A 12,509-nucleotide genomic window follows, 5' to 3' on the forward strand; every position below is an offset into this window, starting at 1 on the left:
CACACACACACACAGAGAGAGAGAGAGAGAGAGAGAGAGAGAGAGAGAGAGAGAGAGAGAGAGAGAGAGAGAGAAGGAAAAGGAAAGAAGGAAAACAATAGGGTAGCTAAAGAGTGGGTTGGCTGGAAGTGGACAGGAAGGAAGCATCATTGAGTAGAATATTATTCACGACCATGTCCACCTATCAGGACTGATTGGCTCTGACTTACACATTTCAAAGTATCAATTATTAAAATGGTTAAAATCTAAAAAGAAAATATTGTTACCATCTGTCAACTATCAACAGGGGTGTCGAAGTGGTGAGAAAAACTAAAATAACCAATCAAAAAGCAAGAATAATAGAGGGTGGATCCGATTTTTATCACTATGACAAATATCTGGGAGAAAGCATTTTAACAGAGGAAAAACTTGCTTCAGCTCATGGTTTCAGAAGTTTCCTGGTCACAGTCCCTTGAGTTCATTGTTCCTTGGTTCCTGCTACTGTGAGGTGTTCAGCAGCCTCACCCCCTATACACAGATACACACATTCACACTGACACATAGACACAAACAGATATAAACAGACATGAACACACACATATACACACAGGCAGACAAATGTGAACATACACATGCTCACAGATACATAGACACACAGAGACATATAGATACACACAGAGAAACATTGACACAGACATATATGCACAAACACATATATACACAGATATATACATGTGCATAAATACTCAGACACACAAATGTTCACAGACATAAAGACATATAAACATACACACAAATTAACACAGACACATAACCAAATGCACACAGATACATGTATACATACAGACAGACTGGCACACTTATAAAGAGATACACAGAGACACATATACACAAACACATAGACCTACAGAAACACAGTCACACAGACACATGCAGAGACACGTGTGCACATACATATATACACACACCAGATAATAAAAATGTCTCTGGACATTGTTAAGTGTCACTGTGGAGGGACAAAAGGCCCTTAAGAATAACTGCCCTAGAATATATATTCTTGACAAAGATGCCATCCCTTGAGGGAATGAAATTTGGCTCTCAGAAAGATGAAGAGTCTCATGCATTACAGTTATTTAGAAAAAATATCACCATAGGGGAACTATGAGGAACTCTTGCCAAGTCTGCTGATGTCTCTTGACATGGTAGTGACATTGGGATCTTTTATTCTTGAGTATATTAAAGGATATACTCAAGAATATACAATCTGTGACATTAAAATTTCATAGTGGGACTTAAGGAGGGGAAACTTTAATGAGATCCATAGGGAGGGGATGGGGGACAGTGATAAACAGACAGAGACACACTGTTCCACAGTGTGATGTTTGTCATGCTGTGAGTTAGATGCTTGCCTAGCATGTGTGAGCATACACGAAGCCCTAGGCTTAATTCCTACTACAGAACTGCGATTTCTCTCCCTCCAGATGTTTGCCTGCTCAAAGCAAGCCATCCAGCATGGAGGAGATTCTTCTCATGAGTAGAAAAATGTGACTAAATAAATGCAGGTTTTCCTCAGAATCTTCCCGGTTGTTCTGGAAGCTTGGAGTAGAGGATAGTAACTTAGGTTGGAAAGAAGAGAACTACGAAAGGCTTGTGCCATGCATGTCAGCTGATGTTCCTTGTAATGGCGATAAAAATGAAAGCTTCGGTGTTTACACCACAAGACAAATCATGTAATATGTGACCTCAAATCACCAGCAAGTTGTCCTGGTTGAACCAATGGCCCATGTAGCTCATGACCTTTTATTCAATGCTTAAAAGAAGCATAAAGAAGCAATTGTCAAGTATTTTGTCCACCAACAGCCACCCATAATAGCAACTGTGTTTCATAAAAGGAGGCGCAACAAATGAAACTCACCATTCCCTCTCACTCCCCTGTTTCCACTTTCTCCATGCAAAAACCAGCCTAGGAACTTAAGCAACAGCTGGTTTATGACACTGAATATTCATGCTTGACTAAAGTTCAACCTGGCATAGATGAGATCTTGTGATTATTTCCCAAGTTGTAGCTAAAACCTATTTAGATTCCACTGCCAAGAGCAAATACCAGACGCTTAGCTTGGGAAGCCAGACACTAGTGTCTTTCAAGGACTTTGCTGTCAGAAACAGGACCTGACCACAGATGGATCATCTGCACTGAGGGCATCAGAGCATTGTGGTGGTGTTTCTGACTTCTAAATGGTAGAGAAGTGGAGCAACATAATGGTGGCTAATTTTATATCAGAGTGGCGCATTGCAGTTGCTAGTCACCACTTGGTCCAACCCACTCTAAAAATTACTGTGTCTTAGGAAGTGACTAAGGTTTACAATCACTTGATTTTAAACATTCAGATTTCATGCCACACAGTGATTGGACCTCATCCCATCAGTTGTAAGCCTTAAGACGGGAGATTGGGGTTTCCACCATAAGAAAGAATCTGCCTTCGGAAGCATCCTGTAGAGGGCTGAGAACACACCTCAGTGTTGGGTTATTTGCTACCATGTTTGAGGACAGCATGTTTTCTAGTTTTCAGTTTCCCGCACAGAGCACAGATTTCAGCACTCTGGCAAGTGCAAATATTTGGGCTTGATGCTCAGCACTGCATAAACTAGGTAACATGAGGCATGACTGTAATACCAGCTCTTCTGAGATAGAGGCAGGAGGATCAGCAAAGTTGTCTTTGGCTATGTATCCATTCATGCACACATATTTTATATGCACACATCCATCCAGATACTCAGCCTGGGTTCAAGGTCAGCCTGGGCTACAAGAGACTCTGTTACCAGAAAACAATAAAAATAAATCAGTGCCACATAGAAACCTTGCCTGATCATTTATCCTGCTCATCTGTCCTGTATGTTTTGGATTCAAGATGGTAACATCAACTTTTCCTTGAAGTTCGAACCTGCCAGCCTGCCCTACTTAGACTTGCCAACTCCCATTGTCTCATGAGCCAATTCCTTCAAGTAGATGTCTTGAAAAAGGAGAGAGAAAGATATCATATTGGTTCTTTGCCTCTGGAGAACACTAACAGATCCAAACAGAATGCAGATTCCATCTGGCAGCTCCTGAGTTCCTCCCCACTGCAGGAAGAGCAGGAGGGAACAAAACAATTGCTGATTTACCAAGCTGAAGACACCTCATTCTTCCTGTCTATAGAGGACAGCAAAGACAAGAAGCAGCCCTTTCCACTCACAGAATCCTGCAAACTTTAGAGCCATTAGCATCAGGTGCAGAGAAATGCAGAAGAGCCATGACATCCCAAACAGGGTAGAAGAAAGTTTCTGTAAGAAGCCACATCTTCCACTCTCTTCCCTTGAAGCCCAGAGGTCATCCACAACCTAACTCTAGACACTTTGAGAAAAGAGGAAAGTGGAGGGTGCCATGGAGCAACCAGACTGGAAACAAGGCATTAGACAAAGGTCCAGTAGGTAACACAAGGTCCATCAAACCCTCCTGCACAGCACCTGGGGCTCTGGTTCACACCTCTGGAAGAAACTGGAGAGCCCTCTCTGAGGATCCAATGGACTCAAGGTGAAGGCCATGTGCTAACAATCAGGGCCCATGACTGTGCCCATGTTCCTTGCAGTCACCCTCAGTTAATATACCTTGTCCAGTTAGCTTTAACCATCTATCTTTAAGCTAGAAGACAGGACTGAGGACACCATGTATAAAAACAAAGCAGCATATGAGGAAACAGAGAAGGCAGGGTGAAACTCTCAGACACAGAGAAAGAAATAAGAGTCATTCCATCTGTGAGAGAAAGAACAAGGTGGTACACTTGTTAAAACTCCAAAGTTTGAGAAAGCTCTTAAAATTGAAAAATAGAAAAATAATGATAATTCTATATAATTCTATAAAGTTTTAAATCTCCAAGAGGTGATTATAAAACAACCAAAAGGCAGACAACAGGAAAGAAAAGGTAATGGAAAAGTAACTTAACATCTGACTACATAGATCTAGAAAAGAAACAGGGGGCACATTCCCCAATTAAAAAGACATATCCCGTGACCAGAACAATAAACAGAGAAATGTACGTTTTCAGTGAGGTATGTCATTCTGAAGTCTCAGATGACCAGAGGTACAGAATGGGCCCTTATGAAGTTGTAAAGGTGGGAAAAAGGCAAAAGACAGGGTCTCATTTAGCTAAGGCTAATCTTGAGCTCTCTATGGAGATATGGATGACCTTGAATTCCTGCCTCTACATCTTGATTGCTGGGGTTTAGAGGCACCACTACACCCAGTTAATTCAATGTCAAACCTTGTGGTTGCTAGGCAAACATGGATACTGACAGAGCTATAGCCCTAGCCCCCAAAAGAAATCAAAGAAAGCACCTTCATCAAATGCCCTTCAGGAACACTGCAACCTAGAGACCCTCATGGAAATGATTGATACCCTAGACTTCCACACTAAAAGCATAAAAATCTCAAGACATGCAACTGTGTTACTTTCTGATGACAAACTATAGATGTTTCCCTCCTGGAGGCTGTCCCTGCCTTTCTAGGTCCCCCAACTCCTACCACATGGCATCCCAACAGTAGTGTTTGCCCTCACGATCCAGGAAGACACAGAGTCAAGTTTGTCTTTGCCGTCTCTACCCAGTGCTTAGCCCAGTACTGCTAAACACTCAGGGCTCACAAATTTAGCAATAGTTGATACGATTTTATTCTCTGCCATAAAATGTATCCCACAAGCATAAGTGGCCCCACCTTACATAGTGCCAGAGTTGCTTAAAAGTAAGATTGCCAGGGCTGGAAGTCCAAATAAGTGGCAAAGCACTTGCTTAGCAATACTAAAGCCCTAGAATCCAATGGGGATTCCAGTCCCATTTAAACAAACAAACAAACAAACAAACAAACAAACATCTACATGTTTGGACATCTAAACAAGAACATCTACATGTATGTTTTGAGTGCACTGGTCTTGCTTTAGGTGTTTACTTGTTTAGTGGTTTGGCCTGTGTCTTAGTTTTCTTTCTATTGCTGAATCAGTCTAGTGGGCTTATACTTCCACATCACAGCCCATCATTTATGGAAGTCAGGGAAGAAACTTAAGGCATGATCCTGGAGATAGGAATGGAATCAGAGGCCATGGCGGAGTGTTGTTTACCAGATTGTTCCACATAGCTTGCTCAGCCAATTTTATTATAACATCCAGGACCACTAACCCAGGGATGGCACTGCTCACAGTAGGCTGGGATCTTCCATATCTATCAATAATCAAGAAAATGCCCAGCAGGTTTGCCTGCAGGCAAATCTTGTGGAGACATTTTTTGGTTCTGATCCCCAATTGGTTCTTGATCTATCAATAAAGATGCCAGAGGCCAATTGCTGGGTGGAAGGAAAGAGGCGGGACTTCTGGGTCCCTAGAGGGGAGGAGAAGAGACTCGGGAAAGGAAAGGAGTTTTCACCATGCTTTGGATAGGTGACCAGAGGATAGGGTGTTGATCTGTGACTAAAGGTAACTGGGCAACTGAAGCTGAGGGCAAGTTGAGATGTGCTGAGCTAAGAGTATTAGGAAGGGTTTGCTAGCCAAAGAAGGATTAGAAGAGCCCAGCAATTGAGCCAACAAGGCAGGTTGAAATTGAGCAACATGTGTGTCTGTTTTTCATCCATGGATCCCCGTGAAGCCAATATTCTCTGGGCAGGGGCTGGTAGTATGGTTCCTGGAGCTTAAGGTGGGGGTAGAAACGCTACATGCAACACTTTCTTAAATGATGTTCCTTCTTCCTGGATGACCCAAGCTTGTATCAAGTTAAACAAACAATTGAACAGCCTAACCAGTGCAGCTTATTTAAGACAAAAGTTTTGCTACATAGTGCCTTCAATCTCTTGATTCCCCCTGTTTCTACCTCTCTTCTTCTGCAACTGTAAGTATCTTGGCTTAGTAAGGTTTTGATGTTGCTGCTTTACAGTATTGGTACCAGCAAGGCTACGCTGATCTTTCTCCATGAATGAGAGATGACAGCTATAATTCCCTTTGTCCCTTACACAGCTATTCAGCTCTGCCATTGTAAAGTGAAAGCCACCACAGACAAGTAGATGAAGGGACATCTCAGTGTTCTAATACAGAATGTCTATAGATAGAAGCCGGGACTAGAAGTGGCTCACGTTCTGACACCTGGATGTTATTGCTCTCATCAGAGGTGGAAAGGAGTTCTTGATTCCCACCAGTTTTGCAGGACAGATGTTTCTGTATAGCTCAACAGTATCATGATTTGTTATTACCTACCTCTCCCTTATATAAATCATCTCCCTAGAAGTTGAACAGATACGGAATCAAAAACTGAGATAATCCTCTATTCCAAACACCTTCACACTCAGCTCCTGGAGAAAGCACAATGCCAACTCTTTTCTCTTTTTGAAATCCTCTGTTTGAAATCACTTGCTGCATGCAACTGTAGTCTCTGCTTTTCCAATCAAGGAAACTAGGGCTGTCTTAAAAAGCAAATCCCATGCAAAAGCTTCTATGGGGCTTTTCTGCTTGCTGCATGAGCACACCACACTGGAGCCTTTTAGCTACTTAAGGCAGAATCAGACCAAGTTCTTTTGTTTCCAAAACAAATTGATATCTGTTCTTAAGTTCGAAGAAAAGCTAAATGTTCTGGGGGACAATGTAAGGATGTGGATTACATCCCGCCATCAGTGACCTGTGAACAGAGGAGCCTGGCCCATATCTCTTTAGCCTGGGATCGACTTTATCCAGTCACTCAAGTCTGGACTAGAAAATTGACTGTTTAAGGAACATAGAGCATTTGTAACAAAATGAAGGTCCACTGAGGTCATCTCTTCTGAGGAGGAAAAAGTCACACCAATCATGAGGTGTCCTCATGGTGACAATAAGAAATGCAGGACAGGGCACTGATGGGTTCCTCACTGCATAAGGCAGCTCCCTTTAAGCTAACACTATCCTGTCACAAGTCAGGGAAAGAGCACAGATGAAAACAACTTCATCAAAACCCAGAACTGTGTTGGACACCCTGTCCACCAACAAGAGCAAATGTTAATGTCTTAAGGAGCGTCTGAAGCAAGAGGTAGTAACAGCCTCTACCCAAAAGCCTGCCAGGCACAGATCCCTTTAGCCACACATCTACAAGGCAGATAGCCAGAGGCAGCCTGTGAGAAAGCCAGCTTTTGGTGGAGGAGGAGAGAACTCACATCTGCTAGAAATATTTCTTTAAGGCTTGGTCACTAATTTCTGAGGTTCACAGTCTGCCAGCATGAGCTATTCACATGAGAGCTACTTCCTGACCAAGTTCAAATGTTTCAGCAGATGCTAACCTGTGCTATGATCCTCAGTCAATTATTTGAGAAGCCAGGATTAAGATTTTTATTTTAGAAATGGTTTCATTTCCTAGTGATCTCAAATTTTAAAGCCCTTTAAAACTCAGCACTAGCAGCAAGTCTTTGGGAGTGGGGGAGACACCTCAAAAGCACAAAGATAAGGAGATAGCTCAGTTACTAAGGGGGCTGCCATGCCATGCAAGCATGAGAAGCTGAGTCAGCATCCCTAAGACCACATTCTAGAAAAAGAAAGCTGGGCATGGTGACGCACGTTCTGAATGCCAGACCAGCAAGGCCGAGACAGCTGAATCTCTGAAGCTTGTGGGTCAAACCAGCCTAGCCCACCCAGAGGGTTCCAGATTCAGGGAGAGAGCCCCATCTCAAAGCATAAGGTGGAGGATAAATGATAAAATAGTCCAGGTCAACCTTTAGCCTCCACACACACACAGCACACATACCTACCCATGTGTATAAATATATACACCCATGTGTATGTACACACACAATACACATGTGCACAAGAAACAACACAGTATCAAAGACAGAGGACATGAATGAACCCACCTGTAATAAAATACATGGACGACCTATAGGAGCTAACCACCACCTTAAATACTACTCCAGATCCCTCAAAGTGTTACAGCTTTGAAACTCTTAACAACAATGGTATAAGAACTTAGTGCAGCAGGAACTCTTCCAGCTGGCACCTACACTCACTTTAACTGTGACTCGAGAAACACACAAGATTTGAAGGAAGCAATGGTGGCTCTAAGGCCATCTCTGTTACACTTATGGTGTTAGATCTAGCTCTGTTTATGTACCTCCTAGCCTGCTGAAATAAAAGCTCTCATCAATTTGGTAGCATAATATATACTCATTCATTTATAGCTCTGGAGACCAGATTCTTAAAAGGAAGACGTCGGCAGGGCCATGCTTCCTCTAGGCTCTGTAGAAGAACCACTCCTGCAGTGTCTTCCAGCTCTGGTAGATCCACTTGCTCCCTGGCTGTGGCTGCATCACTCCATCCTGCTGTGTCCTCACGTAGCCTTCTCCTCACCTCCACCTCCATCTCCCTCTGCCTGTCTCCTACAAGAACAACTATCACTGGGTTTCAGAATACCTTAAATTCAGAAGTTTATCTTAATATTCTTAACTTGAGGGGTTTTGACTGTTCGTTTTGCTTTGGTAATTAAACACTAAGGGAAATCAAAGCATGCATAGAGAATGGTTACTACAGTCAAGTTATTTAACGCATCTATTTTCTTATGTAATATTTAACTCCCCCTCCCCCTTCTCCCTCCCCCCTCCCCCTCCCCCTCCCTCTCTCTCTCTCTCTCTCTCTCTCTCTCTCTCTCTGTGTGTGTAGAGAGAGAGAGAAAGGGAATAGACACAGAGAGAGTTACAGAGAGAGGGGAAGAGAGAGAGAAAGAGAGAGAGAGAGAGCGGGAGGGAGGGAGGGAGGGAGGGAGGGAGGGAGGGAGAGAGAGAGAGAGAGAGAGAGAGAGAGAGAGAGAGAGAGACTCCTGAAGTAACTGTCCTGGAAAATTTCTAATATTTATTACAGTACTATTACCTACAATACTTTTTAAAAAATAAAATCATCTTTAAAAGCCTGGATTTGTCTAGGGGACGGGGTACAGTATTCCACTTACTATAATCTTCATAGCTGTAGAGAAGAAAATGAGGCATCTATTTAACTGACATCGAATGTGAACACTCTATTATATTAAATCTTAGAAAGGGAGAAAGCACCATCACTCCAGAGGCTGATAACCTCAGATGAATAACCAATCCTGTCTGAGCCTCACTGTCCTGTGTAAGAAGAGACCCTCTTCCATCTGACGGGCTACAGAGCTGCAACAATTGTTGAAAGTGATCACCTTAAAGTGCCTGCTGCTCCCATAGCTCATTGGCAGACCCAAGTTTCCAGTGTCTCTTGGCAAAATGTCCATTCAAAGAAGCTTTAAGATGTTTCTCAACTCAGCCACTCACCAGTAAGGTGCATCTTTATCACAGGATACAGAAAAAAAATCCTATTAAGATAAGAGGCTTTTGGAAAGTAAATGATTAGACCTATTCGGAACCAAGGACTTCACAGTTTGACAGGAGTTCTTCCTGTTCCAAGCAGTCACCTGAAGCCATAGTCTGCCTTCAATTATCCCAAGAGTCACAACATCACAGACAGCCTGCTACACCTGTGGACTTCCCAGGGCTATATTTCGCCTTGTTTATCTCTGGATTCCTAGGACCAATGCCTGGTGTCTGAGTGAGTTGGTAAACCCCACTAGAGGGAATGGAGACACCAGCTCTGGTGATAGCTAACAACAGGGAGAGCTACTGTGACAAGTCCAAAGTCCGAGTCCTGATCCTTGCAGGATTACATAAAGCAATGCATTTCCACATTCTGGTTTTTGAAGGATGCTCCAGAAATGTTAGCAATTATGATCTCTGACTTTAACCCTCACTTCTACTGAGAATGGAGGCATTCCTATTTCCATGAACACAGTTGGACCCAAGGCTCAGAAAGGTGACGTTCGAGAGCCAAGACATGGCAGAGCCAGGATGTGTCACAATTCAGAGATCTGTGGGCTTTCTTCTATTTTTGCTTTTGTTTTTTTCTGCTATGCTATTCTGCTGCTGGTTCAGGCTAGCCTTTGTGTAAAGCTGATCTAGGCTTTAGCATCTATAGTGAATCAACACATTGAGGTCTGTGTGCACACATACACATTTTCATATGCATTATATATATGCGCACGTGTCACATATTAGTTCTTAATTAAAAAATTCCAGATACAATGCTGCATTGAACACTGGTTGCCAGGGAGCTTAGTAAATCCCTTTGCACTGTCAAATTCTTGTGTCATAGCTTCCAAGGGTGAAATGTCTCATGCCTCTCATGCCACACTCTTCAAAGCTCACAAAAGCAACATATACAACAATACAGCACCGTGTAAAGTATGGAGCCTTGGCTGCAGGCTTTCATGACTTCCCAAAGAACATTGTTTCTCTAAACCATCCATCCCACAGTGAAGAAAACTACACTGTGCTAACACTCAAGTACCAAAAGCATCCTTTCCACTTAAACACCCCAAGCAAGTGAGCAGGAGGACCAGAATGTCTTCTCCTTGGACTTACAGGAGGAATGGATGCTGGGGAAGCTTTTGCGGCCCTCCGACACCAGGTCAGGGTCACCTGTGCAGTGCATCTCTGAATTCATTACCCCATCTGGAAAGCAGCGGTAAAAGAAATCGGGGCGAGGTCTACAAAAGACACCATGGACATTTTCAATATACAACACTGCCATCACAATGAGCCCCAAGCTCTTCCCTCCTCCCCACACAATCCTCCCCTCTGCAAACTCCCTCTGTCATCCTCCACAGGAGTTCCCTAAGAGCCCTTCAGACACAGTTGCTGAGGAAATGCTCAGCCTTTGGTGTCAAAAAGGTCTGAATTGGAGCTAGGCTTTTAGCCTTAGGGCAGTCTCAACTGTCCCTAGCCACATTTCTACATATGTAAAAGGGAGAAATCAATACCTGGCCAAAGGTGAGGTCTGTAGTGGGACTTCCTAGTGGCACCTAAGCATTATATCATCAAAATTGAGAGGACTTCCTGTCTTGTTCTACCGCTCGGCCAATCTAGACCCTGCCCCTAGGTTCTGAGAAGCTAGGTCATGACATCCCTACATGCCAAGTTTTGGTGGTCAGTTATCTTTCCTCAAGTAGCAGCCCTCAACCTGACTGGGAACCTTGACAACTCAGTGACACAGTGTGAGGAGTTCAGTGACCCAGGCTGGTGTCTCTTGTTTCAAGCAGGACTGGGACAGACATCTCTAGAGGACAGAAGGGTGATTCTGGCCCTGAAGCCAGGCCCTCCAGAGCATCCAGAGCTAACATTAACTTAGCCTTGGGTGTAGATGCAGTGGGAGGCACTGCAAGTCCACCATGCATATAGTGCCTATGAGACTCCTTAAAGCAGGGTCAGGGTGCTGAAGGAGACGGTACTCCTGCCAAGGTCATCCATGATCCATAAGTGACAAACATAAGCTGTGAGCCACAGAATTGAATCTCGTGCCCAGCGCTTCACCACAGTCTGAATGTCCTACTCGAGTGAGGATTGCATTGTTGAAATGTGCCAGTCCACTGCTCTGTGGGCTCTACTCCAACACTGCTGTGTGCAGACCAAGGGTGAGGATTGCTAATGCTGCAAGCACACCTCTTTTTTTTCTTTACCAGACATACTGAGTCATAGTTGTGACATACAAACTCAAACTGATCTTCCTAGCTCTGGAGTCTCAGGAAGGTGCCTCTGTGCCCTATCAGAGCTGCCCCTGTCCTATCTTCCTCAGACCTAGCCAGTGTTTCCTAATGTGGTTGTCCACCTACTTAACCAGAACCTGAAGGGACAAGGCCCAGGAACAGCACTTTATCTGGGCCCAAAGTACATGCTAAGCATGGAAATCTGGAGGGATATCCCAGTTCAGGGTGTTTCATTAGTCGAGTCTGACCCCTTTACTGGAGCAGTCAGAGGAGAAGGAAAAGCAAATGGAGGTTCAAGACTATTCGTTTTTTTCAGGAGCAGTAAGGGAAGTGTGTCATAAAGCCAGAGCTGAAATGCCAACCCATACATCTCATTCCAAAGACAACAGTACATAAGTGATCCGATTAATTTGTTAAAGGCCTAAACTGGTAAGTGAATAAATAATGAGCCTGGCAAGAGGCTGGGCGAACAATGGATGGTTCTGGAGATGCCAGTAGCAGGTTTTGGCCAAAAGAAGACGTGACCCAGCCAGCCAGTGGACACACTCTCTTACACGTGAACTCCTCTCTCAAGTAATAGGTTCATAATTTAAAGGAGAGAAGAGATCTGTACTGAAGGTCAGAAATCCCAGAAGAGCAACAGTTTAAGGGGAAATGAGAAAGTCTGGAATCTGTCCTCCTGGTGTCCGGTAGTCATAGTGGCCACACAGATGAACTTTGTGCTATAAGCCATCATGTGTTTCTTCTTGGAACTTACCTTCCCACTATTAATTTAATAGTGTTTGTGCAGACTCCATTCAAAGCAAGAGCCAAGGACACTGCTATAAAACAAAACCAACAGACAGAGAAAAAACCAGTTGGTTCTTAAATTTAAAAATCATCATCTCTATAACCACCATTCACCATCATCATCACCATCATCACCATCATCACCATCTCCATCATCACCATCA

General features: G+C 43.6%; 1 protein-coding gene across 2 annotated transcripts in view; it reads right to left on the minus strand.

Annotated features, from left to right (window-relative positions):
• The window catches only part of Plpp4 (phospholipid phosphatase 4), a 123,443-nt gene that overhangs the window by 50,902 nt on the left and 60,032 nt on the right, over positions 1–12,509 (minus strand). The window contains exons 4-5 of one of the 2 annotated variants that reach the window (XM_028769446.1): positions 12,314–12,377; positions 10,436–10,560 (exon numbers count right to left, since the gene is read on the minus strand). The exons of the other annotated variant lie outside the window; for it this stretch is intronic. Coding sequence (XP_028625279.1) covers positions 10,436–10,560; positions 12,314–12,377 — 189 coding nt within the window. The remainder of the gene's footprint in view (positions 1–10,435; positions 10,561–12,313; positions 12,378–12,509) is intronic. 2 annotated transcript variants of the gene reach the window in all.

The sequence above is a fragment of the Grammomys surdaster genome, unplaced genomic scaffold (genome assembly GCF_004785775.1).
Source record: "Grammomys surdaster isolate TR1022 unplaced genomic scaffold, NIH_TR_1.0 192, whole genome shotgun sequence".
In the NCBI taxonomy this organism is placed as follows: domain Eukaryota; kingdom Metazoa; phylum Chordata; class Mammalia; order Rodentia; family Muridae; genus Grammomys; species Grammomys surdaster.